Source organism: Pristis pectinata, chromosome 9 (genome assembly GCF_009764475.1).
Source record: "Pristis pectinata isolate sPriPec2 chromosome 9, sPriPec2.1.pri, whole genome shotgun sequence".
Classification (NCBI taxonomy): Eukaryota; Metazoa; Chordata; class Chondrichthyes; order Rhinopristiformes; family Pristidae; genus Pristis; species Pristis pectinata.
In genome coordinates, this window is record NC_067413.1 from 74,386,077 (window position 1) to 74,411,981 (window position 25,905).

General features: G+C 40.6%; 1 protein-coding gene and 1 long non-coding RNA gene across 3 annotated transcripts; one reads left to right on the forward strand and one right to left on the reverse strand.

Moving 5' to 3' along the window:
* Nucleotides 1-8,218: 8,218 nt before the first annotated feature.
* penkb (proenkephalin b) lies at nt 8,219-19,250 on the reverse strand. Of its 2 annotated transcripts, XM_052023413.1 has the most exons (4): nt 19,091-19,250; nt 18,855-18,967; nt 18,024-18,164; nt 8,219-9,132 (listed from the first exon to the last, which is right to left on the reverse strand). In XM_052023413.1, the coding sequence occupies exons 3-4, from the start codon at nt 18,159-18,161 to the stop codon at nt 8,473-8,475; spliced, it is 798 nt and encodes a 265-aa protein (XP_051879373.1). In that variant the 5' UTR covers nt 18,162-18,164; nt 18,855-18,967; nt 19,091-19,250; the 3' UTR covers nt 8,219-8,472. The 2 variants fall into 2 exon arrangements, with proteins under 2 accessions (XP_051879373.1, XP_051879371.1); XM_052023411.1 differs by lacking the exon at nt 19,091-19,250 and having other exon boundaries at nt 18,855-19,022.
* On the forward strand, nt 18,456-24,883 carry LOC127574409 (uncharacterized). Its single transcript, XR_007956909.1, has 3 exons — nt 18,456-18,620; nt 22,044-22,129; nt 24,807-24,883. It is a non-coding gene; the product is annotated as an uncharacterized LOC127574409 (long non-coding RNA).
* The last annotated feature ends 1,022 nt before the right edge of the window (nt 24,884-25,905 follow it).

Consider the following 25,905-nt stretch of genomic DNA (forward strand, 5'->3'; position numbering starts at 1 on the left):
ACTATTCTTTTCTAGAAGTCTGGTTATTGCATCCTTCATCTTATTTCCAGCATTTTCCTACTTGTGACATTAGTTGCCTGTTTTCTCTTTCCCCCACTTTAATAGATTTGCTACACTCCAATCTGCGAGAACTATGCCAGTGTCAACAGAAATTTGAAAGATGATAACCAATGCATCTACTAACTCCCTAAACATCTTTCAAAGCTCTGAGCTGTAGATCATTGGGCCCTTTGGGATTTATCAGCTTTCATTCGCCAACTTTCCTAGTATTTTTTCTAATACTAATTTCTGTCAGTTCCTCATTCTTGATAGACCTTATGACAGGTTTGTTTTTTGTCTTCCATAACAACAGGCACATATGTCTTGAATTTCTCTATCCCTTCCTTATTTCCCATTATAAATTCTCTTATCTGTCTGTAAGAAATGATTCACCTTTTTCCTTGCTAGTCTTTTCCTTTTGCATAGCTCTAGAAGCTCTCAAAATCTGAACATTAAAGTGGATTATTCAAAGAGCACAGGATTACCCCAAGGATCAAGAAATAAATTACTGTGATTATCATAATGAGACAAAGCATACAACTCAAAACATGATTTCAGTTGATTGGTCAGTCAAAGTGTATATGGTGAGATGTGTCGACATTAGCCATGGAAAACCAAGGTCTTTTTTTTAAACTAATCAAGATATTATACCAGGGTTTACACAAGGTCGACCTCGGAGTACTTAGTTGGCTGCCTATTGTTTATCCTTTGCTAATTTAAAAAGCCTATCTGAAGGAGTTAACAAATGCTCCCTGTTAATCTCTATACTAATTACTTCATCCCATTAATGAACCAATTACAAATGGGTACCCCAACCAACATACTTTTGATACGCTAATGTAGATGTGACCCTTATCTCTGGCCTTACTCAAATGGTCCTGTTGTGCCCTTTTTAGACAATTCCTTCTGCCCAGTCCACCCTAACAGCACCAACTTCATTGGATTGACCATTTTATAAATTACTTGCCTTTTCCTTTTCCTTTTATCTGCAGCAAGTATCTGGGAAAGCAAATAGTTTGACCTATATTGCAAGAGAATTGAATCCAAGAGTAGCGATGTTTTGCTTCATCGAGATGGGGCTTTGGTGAGACAGAATTTGGAGTATTGTGAATGGATCTGGTCTTACTATCCAAGGAAGGATTTACTTGCAAAAAAGGGAATGCTGTGAAAACAAATTAATTTATTCCTGGGAAGGCAGGGCTGTTGTACAAGGAGAGATTAAGCAGACTGCACCTATATTCTGCAGTTTAGAAGAATGAGGTGATCTCCTTAAAAGTACAAAATGCTTGCACAGCTTCACGTGGTAGATGCACAGCTGATGTTTGTCATGGTGCAGATGTTTAGAAGCCAGTAGCCATAATCCGAAAATATGGGGTCAGCCATTCAGAATAGAGATGAGAAGCAATGTCTTCATCTGGAGGGTTTTAAATCTGAAATTTGTACCATAGGAGACTAAGGTCCTGTTGCTGGGTACATCCAAGTCTGAGAATAATAGATATTAAGGGGTAAAGTGTTAATGCAGGACAGCAGTGCTATTCTGAAAGATCAGCCATGAACAGCACAGTAGGCACGAGAGGATGCTTGGCCTACTCTTACATTTCTTATGGGACAACTGATCTTGCAGGCCTGGTTTGTCCTGAAGTTGAGCATCAATGGGGCCCTGACCTACATGATTGAATAATGTACTGAGTCAGAAAAAGCCCTCAACTCCTGTGGAGAGCTTTTAATGACCAGTATAACACCTTCCTCTTTCCCAATCCAGATGAAGGGTCTTGACCTGAAAACATTGATTGTCTATTTCCCTCCATAGATGCTGCTTGACCTGCTGAGTTCCTCCAGCTTTTTGTGTGTGGCTCCAGATTCCAGCATCTGCAGTCTCTTATGTCAAACTGCTTTGACTGTCAAAGTTCCCCAAGGACTGGAAGGTTATTAATCTGAAATATTAATTCTGTTTCTCACTCCATAGTTACTACATGACAAGTATTTCCAGCATTGCCTACTCTTATTTGGAAGCTCCCAAGCACTTTGATGCATTACCAATGAAATGAAATAAAATAATTGCTTTACACACTCCTGGGTGAGTGCATCTTCAAATATTGAATCCTACTCAATACACAGGCATGCACTCAAACTGCTAATGCAACACTTAGATTGCTTGCCTCCCAATAACAAACAAGATCGATACCCAACATTCATTAATTCACCTCAACTTGTATATTTCCCACTGCTCCAAGCAATTCCCTACCTCATTCCTCCATCTTCTGATACTATGCAGCTGCAGGCAGGTGCTTCATCTGCAAAATGGGAAGATTCTGGAGGATGTTATAAAGGAGGTCAAAGCAAGAGACATTGTGTGGAATGCATTGGAGATTGGGCCAGACATAAAAATCTCCACTTCAAGACTCAGTGGTGGTGTCCAGTATGTTATGACTGGCTGCATAGCTCTCACTGTGAGACAATTTCATTTTACTGCTGCAGCCTTGTCCCTGCATAAGTTAGCCATTGGTTTGGCATGGGAATATGAATATGTCATGCCCAAATATCCCATGAATGAAGTAAACCTGTGATTGGCTGGATAGTTGCCACTAACTATCTGGATTCTGTGTTCTCACAATACTTTTAATAAAGTGAATACACTTGTATTTCTAATATTTCTGAAGGTTCTGGTGTGCAGACCCTAATGACACATGCGTGCACTCAATCAGTTCTATAATCTGCAGAGCCATGTACCAATATTGCTTGCTCCCATCAACCTAAAGAGAAAGCAAGAAAATCCCTAGGTGGTGGGGTTCTTCCTCTGATAAAACCAAGCCTTTCATTCATGATTAACATTGTCAGCTGCACCGACACAACCCAATTTAGCAGGGATGATTTGAAACCAGCAATGCATGAAGACTGATGGAAACAAATGCCTCTTTCTTATATTTCTGTCTTCTATGCACAATGCAGCCATGGGACCCAAGTTGCTGGTCAGTGTAAATCTTGTGATTTATAAAGACCAGCAAATGATCTTCTGATTTGCGAGTAAAATTACAAGTTAATTGGCTTAAAAAATGCTACATTACAAAATTTCAAGTCCATATGAACAAAAACAAATTGAGGTGAGAATTTCAAAGACATTATCATAACCAGTAATTGGAAGGCATTTTAGAACAGCAATATCATTTACACTAACTCCAGTAGTCAAGATACTTTACCCTTTATCAGTAAGGTAGCTTGAAGTAGCTTGGGATTTGGCTATGGATCAGAATGCTCTTCTCTTGTCCTAAACATCTCTCTGTGTTCATACGTTGCTTTGTCATATAGCTTAATACATATAGGGAAAGATATTACTAAACTGGAAAGAGTGCAGAAAAGATTTACAAGGATACTGTCAGGACTTGAGGGACTGAGTTATAGGGAGAGGTTGGACAGGCCAGGACTTTATTCCTTAGAGCATAGGAGACTGAGAGGTGATCTAATAGAGGTACATAAAATCATGAGGGGCATAGATAGGGTGAATGCACGCAGTCTTTTTCCCAGGGTTGGGGAATCAAGAACTAGAGGGCATGGGTTTAAGGTGAGAGGGGAAATATTTAATAGGAAATTGAGGGCTAACCTTTTTTACCCAAAGGGTAGTATCAATGTGGAATCAGCTGCCGGGGAAGTAGTTGATGTAGGTACAGTAACAACTTTAAAAAGACAGTTGGACAGGTACATGGATTGGACAGGTTTAGAAGGTTATGGGCCAAACGCTGGCAAATGGGACCTGCTTGGATGGGGCATCTTGGTCGGCATGGACCCATCGAATGAAGGGCCTGTTTCCATTCTGTATGACTCTATGACACTATAACAGCTTTTGCAGCTGGTGAGCCTGAGGATAATCTCTTAGATGGCTTACAATTCAGAGGATGGTTTCCCCTACTCACCCACCCACCCACCTTTCTCACTACCATTCCCAATAGACATTCATAACATTGTAATTCATCTTATTATTAAAATTCACAGAAGTTTCCCTTGAAATAGAAGCAGGCTTACTGAAAGTTAAGATCAGAAAATCTGGTGCAGGAGGCAATGTACCAATTTTAAATGTGCTCTTGGTGTTATAGTCTTTAATATTAACAGATGGGAACTCGGGATTAGCAGTTGTTCAGCTTGCTGACCTTCTTGCTAAATTCTCCCATTCAAACCCAGATTAGATGTCACATTAAGTGTAATTTGGGGGCTAATATTTATTTTACAGTATTGCATTGATCGAAAATGATGGATGTTTTAGTAGTTCAATCATTCTTAACAGTCTTTTACGTACTTTTTTTGTTCAGTGCAGAATAAGGAAAAGGTAATGATGGAGACAAATCTCCTTTATCCTGAGTGAGACTAGGCCGCTATGTGGCCCTATCTATTTGGTTCAAAATCCTGGTAGGTCCTGTCTCAGGAAACCTTGGCTGACATCACATGACATCACATCTATTGATATGAGAAAATCTGGCAGACATGCTGCATTTTTTAAAGAAATATTCATTCATAGAATGTGTGCACGTTAGCATTTTTTGCCAATCTTAATGGTCTCTGAACTGATTGCTTGCTAGGCTAGTTCAGATAGCATTTGAAAGTAAATCACATGGCCTTTGATCTGGCATCACATATTGAGTGGACAAGGCTAAGTTGGTAGATTTTAGTCCCAGAAGGAAATTAATGGGTCAGATAGCATTTTATGATAATTCACATTTATGACAACAGAACACTGTTCAGGGTTCTGTGTACTGGTCCAGTAACTTAACCGCTCTGCCACTGTACTCCAAAGCAATTACCTTGTTACAGTGGTCTGATGGCAGAGGAATACTATCAAATTCTATTCATATGTACCATGAAGTTAATGTTTGTAAGCCCCACCCCTATTATTATAGGGTTCTATCACTGAGACCCTGATTTTTGGGAATCAAGTCTCATGACCAAAGTACAAAGCTCCCTCAAGCTGCTGCTTCCTTTCCAAAGACAACCTAAGACATGTATTGTCCCTGATGAGCGTGACTGCTGTATTTGTGTACAGATGTCTGAACTACGTCTGAAGTCATTTTTATAAATGACTTGGATGACGATGTGGAAGGGTAGGTTAGTAAGTTTGCTGATGATTGTGGATAGTGTAGAAGGTTGCTGTAGATTACAACAGGATATTCATAGAATGGGCTGAGAAGTGGCAGATGGAATTCAACACGGATAAGTGTGAAGTGATGCACTTCGGGAGATCGAATTTGAAGACAGAATACAAGGGTAATGGCAGGACTCTTAGCGGTGTGGAGGAACAGAGGGATCTTGGGGTCCACGTCCATAGATCCCTCAAGGTTGCTGCGCAGGTCGATAGGGTTGTTAAGAAGGCGTATGTTGTGTTGGCCTTCATGAGGGTATTGAGTTCAAGAGCCAGAAGGTGATGTCGCAGCTCTATAGAACTCTGGTTAGACCACACTCGGAGTATTGTGTTCAGTTCTGGTCGCCTCATTATAGGAAGGATGTGGAAGCTTTAGAGAGGTTGCAGAGGAGATTTACCAGGATGCTGCCTGAATTGGAGAGCATGACTTATGAGGATAGGTTAAGTGAGCTAGGGCTTTTCTCTTTGGAGAGAAGGAAGATGAGAGGTGATTTGATAGAGGTGTACAAGATGATAAGAGGCATATATTGAGTGGACAGTCAGAGACTTTTTCCCAGTGTGGCAATGGCTAACACAAGGGGACATAATTATAGGGTGATTAGAGAAAGGTATAAGGGGGACGTCAGGGGTAAGTTCTTTACACAGAGAGTGGTGGGTGCGTGGAATGCACTGCCTGCAGAGGTTGTTGGGTTAGATACATTAAGGACATTTAAGAGACTCTTAGATAGACACATGAATGATGGAGAAATGGGGTGGCTATGTGGGAGGGAAGGTTTATATAGATCTTAGAGCAGGATAAAATGTTGGCACAACATTGTGGGCCGAAGGGCCTGTACTGTGCTATAATGTTCTATGATCTACGTGGCAAATTTCAGCAGTGGTGGCTTGAAGTGAATTTGTGACAAAGCAAGTCAATGCTCTATGCATGTGACTGCACTAGGAAGGACTATAACTGTTGAACGTTGTCAGCTGCTGGTCTACTGCATAACCCGCTCAAGATAACATGCAGACATAAGAGTTAGGAGCAGGAATAGATCAGTCAGTCTGTTAAACCTACCCTGAGAATAAGATCTAATTGTAACCTCAACCTCACATTCCCGCCTATCCCTGTAAAGCTTTCACTCTCTTGCTTATTATGAATTTATCTAACTCAAACTTAAGAATATTCAATGACTCTGGAACTCTCTTCCTCAAAGCAAAGAATCAGTCTTCAGAGAAAACAAAAATCCCCTCATCCCTATCTTAAATGGGGGACCCCTTGATTTCAGAAAATTAACCTGTACTTCCAGATTCTTCAAGAAGAGGAAACATCTGCCCCACATCCACCCTGTGTTTCAACTAAGTTCCATCTCACTGTCCTAAACTCCAGTAGATAAAAGCTTAGCTTGTTCAACCCTTCCTTATGACAGAACTCACGCATTCCAGATATTTGTCTGGTAAATCTTTTCAGAAGTGAATTGCTTCCCTGTTTAAATAAAGAGACCAGCACAGCATTTGCAGATGTATAGGGCAGTAGGGGAGTCATGAATTTGCAGATGTGCACTGCAGAAATGTTTTTATCCCCCCCAGAAAAACAGCAGCAATAAAATTCAAAAGTTCAAAACAGCTGAAAAAAGTTTAGCCAATCTAGTTCTGAGGGTGTTCATTAAATTAAAATTTGTGCAATTTTTGAAGAAAATTTATCATGGGAGCAATTACATGAAAAAACATAATTTTGGAATCACTTTCTCAAAAACTGCCAGAAACATGCAGAATCAGAAGTTGGGCTGAAATTAACTTCCCTGTTAATAAATGTAGATTCATGTGTCCAGTAAGTGTAAGTATGTGTGAAAGGGCCCTGTTTGAGATTATTTGAGATGGAGGGTGAAAGATTTTGAAGTGATCATTCTCCATTCCCTGGAGGCATCTGGCTAGTGTGAAGCAGTTGTTTGTAATGTTGAACCAAGGCTGGTTACCTCTGAAGGACTGTATAAAACACTGTTCAGGCCATTACAGGAGTACTGCATCCATTTCTAGCTACTTAGCTTTAGGAAGGATGTGGAGGTCCCAAACTGGGCACAGAAAAGATTTTCTACAATGGTTTCCTGGATAAGGGATTTTAGCCATTATTGGAGAAGCTGATATTGTTCTCCATGGAGCAAAGAAGATGGAGAGGTGTACAAGATCATGACTGGTTTAAGTGAATAGAGGTGAGCCATTCAGTCAGTGAATGCCTCTAAGACCAGAAGACACAGTTTCATTTGGGGAAAAATATACAAGTGGATTGTGAGGAAAATCTTTTTTGGTTTCTGGTCAAATCACGTAGATGCCACGGCCAAGAAAGCTCACCGGCGCCTCTACTTCCTCAGGAGGCTAAAGAAATTTAGATTGTCCCCTTTGACTCTCACCAACTTTTACCCCACTGTGATAAGACTATTGAACGGTTCCCTTATACAATGAGGTGGACTATGACTTCACGACCTACCTTGCTGTGGCCTTGCACCTTATTGCACTGCACTTCCTCAGTAGCTGTGACACTTTACTCTGTACTGTTACTGTTTTTACCTGTACTACATCAATTCACTCTGTACTAACTCAATGTAACTGCACTGTGTAATGAACTGACCTGTACGATTGGTATGCAAGACAAGTTTTTCACTGTACCTCGGTACAAGTGACAATAATAAACCAATACCAATACATAGAGTAGTCATGATCTGAAATCCAATCTCATTAGGGGTGGTGGAGACAGAATCAACGAGAGCTTTCAAAAGGGAGTTGAATTGGTGCTTAGGACAGTATAATCTGGAGGACAGTGGTACTGATGGGATTGCTCTACCAGGAACTGATATAGACAATGAGTTGAATGGTCTCTGTGCTGTAATTATTGTGTAGATCTGTCAGATGTTCAAAGCCCAAATGCAGAAAAAAATGAGAATTTGAAAAATAGAAATGACAGTAAAATTTAAAATATATTTTCTAGTTTGAGTTAAAGAACAAATATAAAAAATGCACAATGAATTTAAATATTTTGCAGTTTGATTTATTTCAATATATACAACTACGCAGTTGAGATTTTTCTTTGTTTTGCATTTAATGAAAATTAGACAACATTTAACAAATTACAGTTAGAGAAGAAAGTGCACAAAGAAGGCATACAATTATATTTGACAACCTCATCTTGACCAAAGGCAACACAGATCTGCACATAACATGTAAGTTGCAGGTCTCCTGTTTTTGGTAAACTAAGTAAAAAAAAACACCTGTACATTCTAAGCAACACAGTACACTTAAATCTGAGAACAGGGACAGTCTTTCTGATTGAGCTTCTAATTTCTCATAAATCCTCCATATCTCTTTTCAAGTTCAGGGACTTCTTTGGAATATATTTCGCCATCTTCATCGGAAGGAACGAGAGCATCATTCCAACGTTTCATAAATCCACCATACCTTTTCTGGTAATCTGGTTTCCCAAATCTTCTCATGAAGCCTCCATATCTCTTTTGCAATTCTGGCAAATCTTCTAGTTCTTGGTTTCGTTTGAATCCATTCATGAATCCCCCATACCGCTTCATGATCTCACCACGGCTATCAGAGTCGCTCTGGTCCAAGTAATGCTTCAGATCATCGAGCTCGCTTAAGTTCAGTAACTCTCTGAGAACGTCAGCAGAATCTACTGAAGAAGCACTCTCAACATCCTTCTTCATGAAGCCTCCATATCTTTTATTCAGTATCTCCCTCCCCTTATTTTCATCATCAGCTTCGGAAATGTATGTGTTACTAGTGTCTCCTTTTTTCATGAAACCCCCGTAGCGCTTCATGAAGCCACCATATCTCTTGCTCAGAAGCTGGCGTTGCTCTTCCTTTTCCTTGCCGTTTTCAGGAGCACTTTGACTGTCCTCATGGGGTTTATTAACTTCCTCCAGCTCCTTGCACATCCCCCATGCCTTTCCTGATGGCATCTTACCTTCACACTCTAATGTGCAACTCTGGAATAAAATAATATTTATGTATCAAAGAAAGCATAACTCATACCAAAAGGCAGCATGGTAGTCAAATAAACCACAGAGGCTGGTTCTTTTATCTTAGGGTTTTAAAATCCATTTTGCTCCTTTATAATGTGTGGTGCAGTGAAGGGAGTTAGACTTCAGTTGCATGTAATGGATATGTTAGCAAAATTTTTACATAATCTTGCAAATAAATTTTACTTTATTATTCAGTTTGGCTCATATGACAGCAGATAGTCAATTTAATAAATTATTTTTTCTGGAATTTCATGGGCTCCAAGAGCACTATTCTATTGGAAGCCCCATCATCTGCAATGATTCATAGAGAAAGCCCACCACCAACAATCAGGGCAAGGAGGGATGGATAATAAAAGCATCCTGTTAGAATTTCACTGGAGGATCCTTGGATAGCGCACAATCTGTGATAGTGGTTGAATACTCTGATTATTTCCCTTTTATATTCACATGTAGAAAATTATACAACAGAACAGTAATTACAAGCTAAACCTGAAAAAATAGGCTGTACTGGCCACAGCCAGAATCTTCTGATTATATAACCCAACCAGATTTGTTTTCTTTATGAGAGAGACAAAATGGGGAAAAGCAGGCAGTCAACGTTTCGGGTCAGGACCCTTCTGAAGGGTCCTGACCTGAAATGTTGACCACCTGCTTTTCTCCACGGATGCTACCTGGCCTGCTGAGTTCCAGCATCATCATGTTTTTCATTTGTTTTCTTTAATGATTTATTCTAAATTTATTTCCCAGAAATCTTGTAGCATATTATGTAGTACAGAATTCCAAAGGTGAAGTAAAGGTAATTACTCCCTTAGTAACAACTTCAACACTATTTTCCACTGTGTATGATCAAGATTCAACATGGTACTCAACATCCAACAAAGTCAGTATACAAGCTGAACAAATTTTATACTTGAAATGGTGAAAGGTCGGTACAATTCTGTTCTGGAATCTCACTGTGCAGAGGCATATAGCTGTTCAGCTATAGCAACGAGTATGGTAGGGCAGGAAATCAAGGCTTTTAGTTAGCATATATTTATCCATAATAGTGCTGTCAATTACACATAAATATCCATATTTTTCTTTAAAATTATGCAAATATCCTTCAGTTAAAGCAGTGTATAGTTTCAAAATTGTATGGTATTTCTGACAGTTCACCCATGGGAATTACATTTATCTAATGGCTACAGCTAACCTTTGTTGAAAGGTATTCATGCCCAAATAAAGAATCATTAGGCCAGACTCTTAATAACAAAACAAAAATTGCAAAATTCATATGTACAATCCATGCACTGTTAAAGAGAATGGCTATCAGCTTTTCTTCAGCAAGGGTCATAAGTCAGCAATCTAGCTCTCAATACGGTTTTCCATCTGCACAGCATGAACTTAAATTCAATATAGGGAAAAAATACAGAATTTGCTATTGAAATTGCACCTACGCAGTCTTAGAAGTTGGTTTATCATTAGAGTTTAAACAACTTGCAAGTGTTTCAACCATTTATTCACTGTCATTTTCCCTCTATCGTTTAAGCCGATTAACAGAAACAATCTCTGCAAAGCTGTTGAAGCTTGATAGTCTTCACCATGTTATCTACATTAACATATGAACATGAAGTAAGCTCATTTTTGGTCTGAAATATTTCGGCATTGCATCAGTGAGCAAACTCCAGACTCATGCATGAGCCAACTACAACTGTGCAGAGTATAACGTTTTTACTGCTTGCGATGTGATCTCTACACTGGGGTGACAAACACCGATTGGTTAATGACTGTTGAGCACCTACAGTCAAGACCCTGAGCTTCTATTTGCCTGTTCCATTCGCACCATTGTAATGAGGCACAACATTAAGTTTGAGGAACTGCATCTCCTATTTCAACCAGGCAGTTTACAGCTTTCTAGATTCAACACTGAATTCAACAATTTCAAATAATGATTCTATTGTTCTCATTTTCCTGTCAGGCCAGGTGTCCTATGCTCCACTACCTGGTACAAAGCAAACCCATTTACTGCAGTTAAACCAACACTCCCATATCACAATAAAGGTATGTGGACACCCAGCAAAACCAATAAAAAGCTGTATCGAAGGGTGGGTGTGAGCCGTGTCTGTCCACAGCTGGAGAGAAACCGGTCACCACCAGATCATTTTGCTTTAAGTAACACAACTAGCCTTGCACCGCATCAGTGCTTGAAGCAACACAACTGGGGCAGAGTGGGAGGAGCAGCTTCTAAGATGTCCCACAGTCATAGGGAGCTCGGGGTTCATGACACGATTGTCACTTACACCTCCTCTACACACACCTTTTATTACCATGCTTTCCCCCTGATTTTATCATCCATTATGTCATTTAATCTCACCATCTTTCCATCCTTTTCCAAGCCTTTTCACCCTTACCGACTTCATTTGCATCTTAAAACCTGTTCACTTCATAAGATTTTCCACATTCACTGAGTGTTCAAGCACTTTCTGTTTGCATTTCCAGCATTCGGAGTATTTTGCTTTACAGGATATTGCATAACAGTTTATGCTAAATTGCTTTACTCATAGAATATAACCAAGATATTTTATTAGAAGAATAAAAGACTACAGATGCTGGAATCTAGATGAAAAATACGATGATGCTGGAGGAGTCCTGAAGAAGGGTCCTGGCCCAAAATGTTGACTGCCTGCTTTTCTCCACAGATGCTGCCTGGCCTGCTGAGTTCCTCCAGCATCATTATGTTTTCCATATATTTTATTGTCTGTGTATAGCCAAAACTAATCACAAGCTTTTGTTTTAGCCTGCCTGTGAGATGTGTGAGGCAGTAGAAGACGAAAATGAGGGGTGAATGGTATTAGAGCACAAGAATGTTAACCAAATAGAAGCAGCAGTGGTAAGTGCTTCTCTTAGGACTGCTTTGCCATTAAGTCAAGGCTGAACACTAGCTTATGTTCCTGGCCTGTTCCCATATCCCTTGATTTCTTCACATATCAATTAAAAACAATTTCCCAGGTATCATCCAAGATTTGAACTTAAAACCTGCACTCTAATCAGTAAAAATCACTATCAAAGAACCATACTTCCCTGATGAAAAACACGATGATGCTGGAGGAACTCAGCAGGCCAGGCAGCATCTGTGGAGAAAAGCAGGTGGTCAACGTTTTGGGTCAGGACCCTTCTTCAGGACTGAAGATAGGAAAAGGGGAAGTCCAATATATAGGAGAGAAAAGCAGAGCAGTGATAGGTGGACAAAAGAGGGGAGGCGGGGTGGGCACAAGGTGGTGATAGGTAGATGCAGGTAAGAGATAGTGATAGGCAGGTGTGGGGAAGGAGGGGAGATAAGATCCACTGGGGGATGGGCCAAAGGTCAGGAGAGAAAGGGGAAAAAAGGGGGTAGAAAAAAGAGATAGGCTAGGAAAGGGAAGAGAAGAAGCATGGTGGGGGGGGTGGGTGAGAAAGGGGGTGGGGATTACTTAAAGTGAGAGAATTCAATGTTCTTTCCATTAGGCTGCAAGGTTCCAAGACCGAAAATGAGGCGCTGTTCCTCCAGTTTGCACTTGGAATTCTCCTGGGCAGTGGAGGAGGCCGAGGACTGACATATCTGTGATAGTGTGGGAGGGGGAGTTGAAGTGACTGCATGTTCTCCATGAATGCTGCCTGGCCTGCTGAGTTCCTCCAGCATCATCGTGTTTTTCATCTGGATTCCAGCATCTGCAGTCTTTTGTTTCTCTAATCATACTTCCCTACCAACAACAAATAGTGCTCACTTTGAAAAGATCTGTGCTGGTTCTCAATGTTTAGCATATTTATTGATGAATTTGATGACGCAATTGGGAAGTAAATTCTAAGTTGAACAAAAAAATATTGGCAGCATAGAAAGAAATGGGGACAAGAACATTTATAGTAGTCAGGTGGGAACATTGCCTGCAGGTTTCTCCTCAAGTCACGTATTACTCTAACCAGGAAGTATATCCTTTGTCATCCGCTCTAACTCCTGAAACTCCTTCCCCATCAACGTTGTGGGAGTATCATCAATGGAAGGACTGCGGCAGTTCAAGATAGTGGATCACTACCACCTCCTCCAGGCAATTAGGGATGGGCACTGGGGATGGGAATTAAATCCTGACCTTGCCCATGAATGAATAAACATTTAGATTGAGTTAGCAGGCAGAGCTGTGGCAGTTAGGGTTCAGTGTAGATAAGTTGAGTTCAAACATTTTGGAGTAAAGAATGTTGGAATGTTACTTAAATGGTGACACTAAATCCTTCATCTTCAGTCCCCTTTCCAAACTTTAATTCCTGATCTCCAGTTCTCAACCAGAAACTAACTGAAAGCCAACCAGACGATTTGTAGTTACGATTCTGAGGAGTATTTAAAGGATGGATGCGAAGAGGATGATTCATCTTGTTGGAGAATCTAAAACTGGGGGCACTATTTAAAAATAAGGGTTGCCCATTTAATACAGAGATGAGGTGAGATTATTTCTGCCAGAGGATCCTAACTCTTTCTCAAAGGGTGGTAAAAGCAGAGTACATGGATTCTTGATAAGCAAGGGGGTGAGACTTTACCAGGAATAGACTGGAATGCAAAATTGAGGTTACAATCAGATCAACCATTGATCAAGGAGCCAAGTAGCCTACTCCTCCTCCTGATTCATATATTTGTGTATTCATACAATCCATATGAAGTCCAAATACCCAGTGCAGCAACCAGGAGGTACAAGAAATTCTGCAGATGCTGGAATCTGGAGCAATACACAAAAAGTGCTGGAGGAACTCAACAGGTCAGGCAGCATCCATGAAGGGAAATAAGCAGTTGACGTTTCAGGCCGAGACCCTTCTGGCTTCTGGTCTCTTCCTTTCCAGTCCTGATGAAGGGTCTTGGCCTGAAACATCAACTGTTTATTTCCTTCCATGGATCTGCCTGACCTGCTGAGTTCCTCCAGCACTTTGTGTATTGAACCAGGAGGTTTTTATTTTCCAAGAATATTACTATTCTTTTGGGGAAGAGACATAGACCTCCCCCCCCACCCCTTTCTGGCACATCTCCACAGAATCACATTTAAAAATTAATCATTCTTGGTATAGAGACATTGCTGGCTAAGATATCCCAACTTATTGTTCAATGCTCCAAGGTGGGCCGTTATAATACAAATTACATCAATGTACATGCAAGAAACTTGAAAGCTTTAAAATGAAATAATACAATTCAGATGTAGGGAAGTTAGCATTTCCACAAATAATTAGTCACATGCTAACAATATTTCATGATATCGTCACTGCTGAAATGGTAGCACTGTTGTATCTGTGTCAGAATAATGTTAAATTCAGTTCCCCACTCCAGAGACCTAAGCACTAAAATCGAGGCTGACATTTCTACTCAGTACTGAGGAAGTGCTACACTTTCAAATTTGCCCCCTGTTTGATGCTATACAAGATTCCCTGGTACATTTTGAAGAATAGCCCAAGGGTACCAGGTGGACTTTGATCACAAGGGAATTAATGCTGTTTGTGGGACTTTCAGATGTGCAAATTGTCGCTCCCTTTTCTATATTACCAACCTGGCTCTGCCTCAAAAAGGAATGAATTGGCTGTTAACTGCTTTGAGGTATCCTGGGGCTATGAAAGGCCTTATGTATTAACACTGATTTATGTGACATAACGGCTTTATGTGATTTGATTTCTACTGAAGATGCCTCCCAGTGTATTTGAGGGTTATCCCAGCTTGTGTTGTGTTCACAGCTCTGAAAAGTGCAACATCATTCAACTGGCTGCTTGTAAACTCACTAGAGAAACCTTCAGCCCCAACATCCTCTGGTTATTATTTAGTTGAGTCAATGCCCCATGAAATAATAACTTGTGTGTTAGTTATGCTGCCAGCAACCCTTCCAAAACCATTTCTTGAAGAATGCTATCTTTCCAATAGACACAGTTAGTGAAAATTACTGCAATGCTCTATCATTTGACTTATTCACATTTAAATTTATTCAGAAACAAAGTTGTGGTCTGCTGGAGGTTACTGCAGAAAATAGACCATGCCATACAGATGAAGAATCTAGTATCTCTGCTATCTTTTATTTACTTCATTAATTTGTTCTAACAAATAATTATTTTGATATTTTCATCTAAACTATTAAAATAAATGTAGATAAAGTGATAAAATAAAAACATTGTTGTAAACAAATTGCTTGTGTGTACACTTCAGAAATGGGGAAAAAAGTATTTATATTGCTGGGAGGCAAAGGGACGCCAATATACGCAGTAACATTCTCTGGTTAATATCATGTGGGCTATTTGGGGCCGGTTATTGACTTCCCGGTTGTTTCAAGGCCGGGGCTAGCAAAGTCCATTCCTTTAAAAGATCATTCACACTATGGCCATTCCATGCTCCTTTAAACCAGTGGGTCACTTACATCCTGAAATTATTAGCAACATCTGTAATCCGACCTGTTTTGAATTTATTGCGTGCGCATTTCTCACTAATGATAAACACGTTTGTTTGTAATTTACACCTACTCATAACATTAATTCTTGATTCCAGCAGCATTTCTCCGTAATGGAGGGACCTGGCCTTCTCAAATTGAACCTGCATTCTGAACATGGTAAACACACGTTAATTTAGTCTTCTCCTAGTTCAAGTCATCTATAGGCCCCACATTCGTTGGGGATTTCTGGGAGCACAGTAAAAGTGCAGATTAATTCTCCTGCCTAGGTTGCATTGGACATTCCAATCAGACCACGCAGTACCGAGCTCTTGGCCAAATATAAACCCTTGGAATGAACTACATCCAATGCATAGCGTATCACAGGTTGAATTCCACACCAGGTGTAGTTTATGTGTTGGGCGCGGTGGGGAGGGTAGAAGGCGGTGAAGCAAACCGGCAGGATTCTTTTTAAAGTCCTACTGTTAATCATTTTCATGGTGGCTCCTCAGAATTTAAACTATTATCGTTAAAGGTCATGGACCTGCAATTTTTTGCTGTTTCTCTCACCGTGGATGCTGCCGACCTGCTGAGTTTCCCCAGCATTTTCCGTTTATATTTCAGATTTCCAGCATCTGTATTTTAATCTTTTTTTTCTGCTACAACAGTTGGACACTGGTTCGTCGTCCAATTAAATTTGCCCATTAAATTCCAGATAGTACTTTAAATACATTCTAGTGATTCTTTTCAAGCTGAACCTGAAGTTGTTCAACACAGAGTTTATAGTCATAGAATCCTACAATGAGAAGACTGGCCCGTCTACCTACCGTATCGCTGCTGGCCATTGGGTACCTATCTGTACCAATCCCGTTTTCCAGCAGGTCTGCAGCGTTTGATGCCATGACCTTTCAGGTGTCCATCGAAATACTTTGCAAACCTTGTGGGAGCATCTGTCTCCAACACCCCTCAGGCGGGGCGTTCCAGTTTCCAGCCACCCTCGGGCTCCTCTCCACATCTCCCAGCCCTTGTTTTAAATCCGCACCATCTGATTACAGACAGCTTTGCTAAGGGGGAAAGTTCCTAACCATCTTATCTAACCATGCTGCTCATAACCACGTCAATTTCCAGCTTTCTCCTCTCCAAAGGAAACTAATCCTCCCCATCCAGTGTCTCCTTACATGTGAAACATTCCATCTCTGGCAATGTCCCTTGAATCTCCTCTGCTGCCCCTACAGTCCAATCACATCCCTCCCATTGTTTGACACCAAGAATTGCACACGTTAATCCAGCTGCGGCCAATCATTTTATCATTGTACCGTAACCTCGCCGCTCTATTATTCTGTGTCCCGGCTAATGAGCAGCCCATTCGCCTTCGAAACCTTACCCACCCCGTGCTGCTGCCTTTCGAGATCCTTGGATATGTACACCAGCGTCCCTCTGTTCCTCAGTACTGCCTAGGATTCTATCAAAATGCGTTACCTCATATTTTGTGACATAGTAAAATAGAGTCGCGTCCCATTGGAAGTAAAATTGAACTAACACTAAAATCTTGGAAATGAATATTTGAATTCGGAATTAACAAGAGAGTGGGAGTGAGCTAAGGATGATTTGTTGACCATTGGTTGTACCTGATGCTATTTCCTGATCTCCATCTAAGTTCGGGAATACAAAGATCTGAGCGGGTTGTCCTGAGCTGGTTTTACCGCGGTCACCAACCACTCTTAGCTATTTAAGTAATTCTAACTTGTGAGTTCTTTGTATTATTTCGTCGGGGGGAGTCCAGGGCAGAGGTGAATAGCTTTTATCCGAAGCTGCCCTGCGCGGGTCGCTCGGTGCAGCAGGTCACAATCCGCGATAGTTGGCGCTCATGGCATTTGAGGAACGACCCGCTTTGTTGTTTCCGACTTATTTTTCCTGTGTTTGGAATAAAGGACTGGCAGCTGTTGTCTAATGGGTAAACCTTGGTGTTGCAGAGGGGCAATGCTCACCAACCCGAATCAATCCCGTGGCTTTAAAACCGTACAATGCTGCATCTCTCTCCCACACATCTTTCCTCGCTGTCATTTCGCTCCCCCTCCCCCTTCTCACTCTGAGATGTATCGTCCTATCTAACGGGGTATCTTTTTGCGTTCGCTTTACGCGCGCACCGTCTACTAGACTGCAAGACAAATGATGCAGACCAATAATTAGAATAGGTGATAAAATATTTACCTTCCTAAGAACCCCCAAGCATGCTAGAAACCTGGCGTTTCCACGGGCTTGGCTCTATCCCAATGGAAATCAATCAGACACTCGCAGCGCGGACTGTTTGGTCAGCGACCCGACTCAAAATGCAAATGACATCCCGCAACTGGCGTAAACTTCACATTGACATTCGGGCATTACACGCTTTTGTCAAACCTGTATGTGTGTACGATCAATGTTTATGTTAACGTGTGCGAGGGCGTTTAAACTCACCAGCGAGTTGAACTCCGTGGAATGGCCGGCCAGATGGTAGGCACAGTAAGCGCACTCTTGGTCACAGTCTGCCCCGACCCCCACGAAGGAGGCACACAACACCGCCACCAGGCAATGACACTTCCACAGTAACGCCATCAGCTGAAATAGAACAAGGAACACACAAAGCAGAACTAGCACACGGCTGGATGAGCGTTTTCTCATTTAAACCTTTTTCTTCCCCGCATCGGTTAACTAGATTTAAGCACCTTCAACTCATTCTTCACTATATGAACTAATAAAAGTAATCGCAGAATTCATCAGCTTTGGATCATTCTTCGGTGGTTTAAATGTTTGTTTACATATCATAGTTATTTCATAGAAGCAAAATCATTAAGAAAACATTTTGAGGAAGGTTCAAGTTCATGTTTATTGTCCTAGGCATCCAAACACGGTATATTTCTACTTCAGATTATCGGGCAGATCAGCTCTCTCAAGAAATGGCTACAGCTACTTTTAATGGAACAAGGAACCAGACGGCGTTTCGACTGCAGCAAGTATAACCACCGTGCACTAGAGAGATCAGTAAAGGATGGAAGTATCACCTCAATGTGGAAGGTGAGCTTATATGTAAACTCACTGTAACTCCGGGCATCGTTACATTGACCATGCGAAAGAGCGAAAGCATGCGTAGACTTACCTTGATGATGTTTAAACAAAAACAACTCGCTTGACATAATTGCTGAGAATTGCAGTTTCGGTGAATTCAGAAAGTTTTACTTAATGTTCCTCTTCACTAAGGACCATTCAGATAAGTAGCGCGCTGTGTCCATAAAGGTATTTTGTACCTACCTCTGTCGCAGGCTTCCTCAAAACGAAACTCTTCTGATGCTGGATGTAGGTTTCTAGCTCTTGCCGACTTTGCCTGGTATTTATAGAGGAATGCGCCGATCTCCGGAAATAACCTGGAAAACAGACAAATGACCTGTAGTTATAGTAGGCAGTTTGCCTGTCTACTGATTTCTTAACTGTCTCGTCCCGCGTCTTTAAGTAAGGGCGGGTCACAGTGGGCAACTGTCAATCCCTACCCAAGCTGTCAGGCTGTTAATATTTACAGCTCCTGAAATGAAAGCGACTCAGTGTAACGATCACAAGAAGAAAATAGTTGCCTGGAGGTCCCATGATGCAGAATGCACAGACTTTATTCTTCTGCGGCGTGTGACAGATTGCCGCCCACGGGCCAAAGCACTTCAGGATCTAATTGGCGACAAAAAGTGTGTTTGTAAATGAAGGACGATCAATGCCTTAGTCCCTTTCTTTTTAAAGGTTCTATAGGACAAGACTGTAGAAAACATTCACATTCCAATACAAAACTCGCACATCACTGCCCACAACCAACACGTAATCCCTCAAAACGTTTCAGTGGGGTTAGCAATTGCGGTAAATTAACGTCAGAACTAGACGCTACCGGGATGGATCGTGAATTCTTCCGCCACATTTAGAAGATAGCAAAAGACAGGTTAAAAGTAAATGCCAAAACAATTAAACTATTTTGCTGTTGAGTGTAATGTCACGTCTCGTAATGCCACAAGCCTCAAAGCAGATGTGGGCAGCATTCTATTTCCGATATGACAACCATCCAGCCAACAGATTGTAGAATTACAAACAACAAAAGGACGCATTCCAGATCAAACTAATCCCATCCTATTTATTTCGAGACATTTATGTTTTCCAATTGGTAATTCCTGAAGCAAAAGCCCATTCCCAAGCCCCATAAAATACAATATGCCTTCCCCGGTAATTTTAACTGCATCTCAAGCAGTGCTTACTTGCTGCCGTGCGCTGGTAACAAACGACAATTGTGGACAAGAAGGCCGAATAGAATCGAGCCTGGCAAAAGCTTAGGTGACACAACCTGGTGTTTATGGAGGCAGTCAGGGTGGTTCAGGAGTTCTTCTTTATCATGTCTGATAGAGTGCTTAAGTTCTCAGCAGGATTTTATTTTATTCAGATACTGCATTTTGTTGTTGAACTTCAGAGGAAGCCAAGCCATTTTGTCACCGAGCTAGCCTGGCACTAGAACTGTGTGTGTGGTAACATAAATATTAAGAACATACATATATTTGGCAAATGGGTTAATGTGCTTCACACCACTATAGCCCCAGAGGCACTTCTATACCTTGTGGTGAAAACATAAGGAAGCAATGCATTCCTGCTCTCTATAATCAGGGTCAGTCACCCTTTGTAGAAATGGCTGGCATTTTGTCCCTTAACTTTCCATCGCCTTCGTATTGGTTATTGGCAATGAATGTGCTTAGACCAGTCAGCGGTCCAGTAGATCCTCAGCCCCTTTTTCTCCAAGCGAGAGCGGCGAAAAGACGGAAAGGTCCGACACAGGCGAATTAAGCGTCCCTTTGGGAACGACACTGGTCGGGAGTATTTCCTCAGCCGTTTTGATGCTTTTCAACCATTTCATTATAATCAGCCAAACAGCTTATATTTCTCTATGTATTCGTGTTGTGCGCAAGGCTCTTATTAGTGGGGATGCATCAAATTCCTAGAAAATTCAGTGAAAAGATCCAATCTAAAAGGTTAATATCATTTTCTCCACCCCTTTTGTTAACCCCTCTAGGTCTGGACAGCAGTCAATTCCTGCTGTTAGCCCCGCTCAGTCAGATTTACCGGCTAGGTTTCAACAGAATCTTTCACTAGCAAAATAAAGAAATTGCAGCTGCATTGTAAAGTAAGACTATCAATAGGGACAAAAAGGCTGTATATTGGTTATGTGGAAAGTTGAGTTAGTTCTGTAGTTCCATTTTTGAATGCAAACAACGCTTACAAAGAGGGTGGCAACTGAGGAGGAAAGTCCATTATTTAGGTTTTGTTTTACCAAATGAGAAGGAATTCTGTACCCTCCAACATTTCTGGCGTGTTGAAACAAGTACTACTATCTGCTTGAAGCTTAGCCAATTTATCACTTGTGATGGGAGAGAACACTTAGCCCCATTTTTCCATTGGTTCTAACCTCGGAATGATAGGCAGAAAAGTTCGAGATTGGCAGCACAATCAGAGCACTGAGGTTACATCATAAAAGGTCAAAAATGAAATTCAAACCATTGATAAATATTAACCTAGCCTCTGGAGCCTGGATCTCACTTTCAATTCTTCTCTTATCCATTCTTTTGCAAAAAATGCATTTAAGGGAAGGGTGAATTTACTATTTTTAAGATTCTTACAAGTTCTTAATTATTATCATTTTTGTATTTTGGTATTTTAATGACTGGTCGAATATGAAGAAGAGCAGGGATGATTCTGCTCTATGGTAATCTATTAGTATATGTACATTTAGGTTTTTGACAGTGTTGTAGAAGGATTCAGTTTTTGGGTACTGTTCATTTGAAATCCACCTGAGGCAGTGGCAGTGAGAGCTGTGTATTTTTGTCTCTGTGGCTTAAAGGGAAGAATGTTTCAAAGTCCCAGAAAGTTTAAGGGAGGTGAGTAATCTATTTGAGGACACACTTATACTTATGATGTGTGCCAGTCAAGGGGTTCTTATGGTTGTTAAGTGTTAATGTTTGACACTGCCTCATCCCAATTTGGAGATGTGAAGTTTCTTTGGAACTTTGTTTGGACTTGAAAGATTCCATTTCTATATCCCATGAATAAATAGCACAGACTTTCAACAACAGAAAGAATGACAACAAAAAGAACATTGAATTATCCTTCTTCTTAAACTGTTCCTTACGGTCCAGAATGACTTCCTTTGACTACAGTTCTGTGGGTTCTAAGGAGACTAACGAGTCCTGTGCAGAAACCACAGAGTTCATCACAGATGGGACAGATGGAGCATGACAGTGTAAGTAGCTGGGTTGATTTGATTAATGCATGCTCCTTCTGCTGTTTGTACTTGGCTCTCCATGTTCTTCTCTTGGAGAGACTCAATGTGCTCATGGCTTTGTTGGATGGTTTTCCACCAGCCTGTGCAATTGTTAGCCAGGGACTCCATGGACCAGTAAAGATGTTACTTTTTTTTTCAAACAGATTATGTGGATCTCCTTCAAGCATTTCTCTGGCTTCCTGGAAATCACTTGGCAAGACAGAACTCAGAGTAGAATGCTTGGTTTCAGGTATGCGAATGATGTGGCCCACACATTGAAGATAGACAAACCTGCTCAAGAGCCTTGATGTAGGGGATGTTGATCTTGTACATACAGTGACATTAGTTTGCCTACAGTGGATGTGGAAGATTTTATGGAGATGGCACTGATGGCACTTCTCCAGTGCTTTGAGGTTCTTAATGTAAGTTGTAAAGATCATTGATGTGTACAGGAGAGTGGAGAGCATTATTACTCAGTAGACCACGAGTTTAGTGCCAGGATTGAGATCTTGGAGGCAGTGGTAAATTTCACCATCAACACTTGTCCTCACCGAGAGGTGGCTCTTGAGATATGGAAATGATCCACATTGATCAGGGTTGCAAGGTAGATCTTCATGAGTGATGTTGTGTGGTGGGGCCAGATTGGTGAAGGACCTTTGTCTTCTATATGTTTAGTGTAAGGCCCATCCTCTTGTTCACTCCAGGGAAGGATTCAACAATGGTTTGTAAATGTGCACATACTCAAGTGTCATCTGTATCCTGTAAGTCGATGGCTAAAATTTGTGTGATCTTTGTTCTGGAGAGAAAGTAATGAAGTTTGGACAACTTCCTACTTGTTCTGCTGGTGGGGTGCTTTTCAGAAGTGATCATAAGCATTTCAGTGAAGAAAAATAAGAAATAAGTGGCTATATTTGCACAGCCTTGCTTGATCCCAGTCTGCACTAGGACTGGGTCTCTGATAGATCCATTGATGAAGATCATGTCTTGCATGTCCTCATGGAGTGGACTGAGGATGATCATGAATTATGGGGGACAGGTACATTTGAGAAGGACCCTCCATAGTCTCTCTAGGTTGGTGAGACCATATACTAAAGATAATGACTTTAATAGGGTGAAACATTCCAAGGCATTTCACAGGGGTGTAAATGACAAACATCGACATACTGAATCAGGCACATTAGTTTGCCTTTGTGCATAGAAGAAACATGGGCAGCTGGTGCAAGGAAACACCACCATTTACAAGTTCATCTTCAAGTTACAAAACATGCTGATACAGAAATATATTAGTTCCTTCATTGTTAGTTTTCCATAAGGACAAGAAGGCGGTTTATCAATAACTTCTCAAGGGTGATTAAGGATGAACATTAAATAAATTCCTTTCTTCTTATAAATTCTATTCCTATAAAACTATCAACTTGATTCCAATTCTTAATTTTTTGTAGCCTTCTCCATCTCAATACTAATTGATAGGTTAAGAATGAGTTCTATTCATTTGAGTCTGAGATGAACCAGTGAGAGCTGGGTCAAGTGTGGCCCAGCAATGGGAATTGGATGACTGAATACATCCCCTCAGATCCAGATTTTTAGTCAGTTGAGACTTTGATGGTTGGTCATTGTTCTGATTAACACCAGTCTAAGCATATAGTTAAATTTTCTTCGTAGTCTTGATTCTAAAATATTCCATTTAAATTTGCCTTTAACTAAGTACTAGCTGTTTTTAACAAGCATTTTTGGGAGAAGTATCTCCGGTAACACAGTTCAAGATTCAATAACGCTCGTGGTAGATGCACAGGAAACAGTTACCAGCAAGGAAAGATAAATTATCTGGTATTATTTGTCTCACAATACATTTTCCACAATTTTAATACAGATTATTGGTGTAAACGGTATTGGTCTGGAGAATGTGGACAATTATGCACCATAAATGTTAAGATACATTCATTTGCAGATAGGAGTTCCCTGATGAAATTAAGACCTATTGCCGCCTTACATTGGACCCAGCCAAAGCATGCATGGGGCAACATTCACTCTATTCCAAGGGCCAAAAAAATTAAGCAAAGGTAAATTTGGAATTATTTTTGTTGTGTTAAGAGAAGCAAGAGTTCTCTTCTGCATCCTTAAAAATATGGGCTGTTATAAACCTCCAGAAATCTGATCCATCTCAAATATGTTGATGGCACATTAATGGTGAAATGCATTGGAATGTCCGCCTGGTGGGATTGCTGTCAGTCAACTCAGTGAAAACGAAGTCAAGGTCTCAAAGCTGCTTCTTTACTTTGAGTGCCAGCATGCAACTTTTTAATGCATTATGTCAGTTGGTTGTTTAAAAGTCCAAATCGTCCTGTTTATTTTTAACAGATAATGAGCTGGTGAGACGCACAGCCAGTTAAGGAGCTTTACATGTCCACAGAGGAATTGAGAAACTTCAAAATTGTTTGCATTTCACTGATATTGCTCTGGCCACACCTTCTTGTGTTCCTTTCATGTACAAACTAAAATCTGACTGGATGGCAACCAACACAGCAACTATTACTTACATTTGTATAGCACCTTTAACATAGTAAAACATCCCAATGGACTTCACAAGAAAATTTGATTCTGAGCCACGAATGTGGACATTATAAGTGAAGAACAAAAATTTGTTGAAGAGAGAATTTGAAGGAGCATCTTAAAAGGTTAAAATGAAAAACTCAAAGTTTAGAAGTTACCACCACCAATGAGGGGGATTAAAATTGGGGATCCAGAGAAAACCAGACTTGCTGTGGTGGGAAAGATATTCCAGGACTTCAGATTCTAATCCAGTAATATGTCGCTGTGTTTTCAAAATCATAAATAATTTCAATTTCTCTTGAAATGCATGAATACATTTACAATGCATTACATTTAACAACCAGATGAAATCCTGTCTCCATTCTTTTTCCACATAGGATCCATCTTCCCAGTGAACTCGTTATGCATTCTCAAGTTCTGGTTTAGGCCACAGGATAGTGAACAGAATCAGAAGGTAGGAGATCGGCTAGTTTTTTCCTTTATCCAGTCTTGTAAAGCTGAGGCTAATTGCAGAACTCTAGTAACTCCCACAAATCACTGAGAAGCAGAAATGTGATTCTGGTGACAGGTAGTTCTAGCTCAGCATGAGAACACTCAAACTGCTGGATTAAAATGTCTCACGGTCAGAATCACAGATATTAGTCAGTAGGGAAAATTTAAAATAAATTACAAGGGTGAGTGGGTGGTTGCCAGCAAATCCTGGCATCCTTGGACCTATTCTACATACTTATAAGAAGATCACACTGTCTTTGGGTTTGTATCTTTCTCACCTGCTACTGACAGGAAGGCAGTGAGGTTGATACACCTAATTTGTTTTGAACATTTAAGGTCCCTGCCTGTTCAGTTGGCAGATTAAGATTGGCACTATGAACTTGATGGATAGTGGTTTGCTAGTTTAGTCCTGCAGCAAGTTAAACTTGCAAGTTCAGTTGTTCTGAACTTTGTGCAGACAAGACACAAGGCTATTTGTTGGAGTGCACAATATTTGGAATCCACTATTTTTTCTGTCAACAGATTTGTGTAACATGGCTAATCTCCAGCTAGTCCTAATTAGGCGGTAGTCTTCTGTTGGAATTTTGAAATGCGTTACAGTAATCCATATGCCTGCTGATTCCTTTCTAAAACTAAATATTTTCCCACCATTTTTATAAATTCCTCCTTTTTTGGTTAACTAAAATGGTCACTGATTTTGAAGCTGTTATGTGGACTTTGTGTCATGTTATTGTTCACAGGGAAGGGGAGCAGCAGCTGGTTGTAGATCTGCCAAGCATGCAATTTGTATAACTCTATTTAACATAAGAAGATAAGAAATGGGAGCATGAACAGGCAATTCACCTCTCAAATCTGCTTCACCATTCAATAAGATCATGGTAATCTGATTGTTGGCCTCTCCACTTTCCTCTCTGATTCCCAAAACCTTTCATTTCTCTGCAGTCCAAAATCTATTTCAACCTTGAATATACGTACTTAATGGCT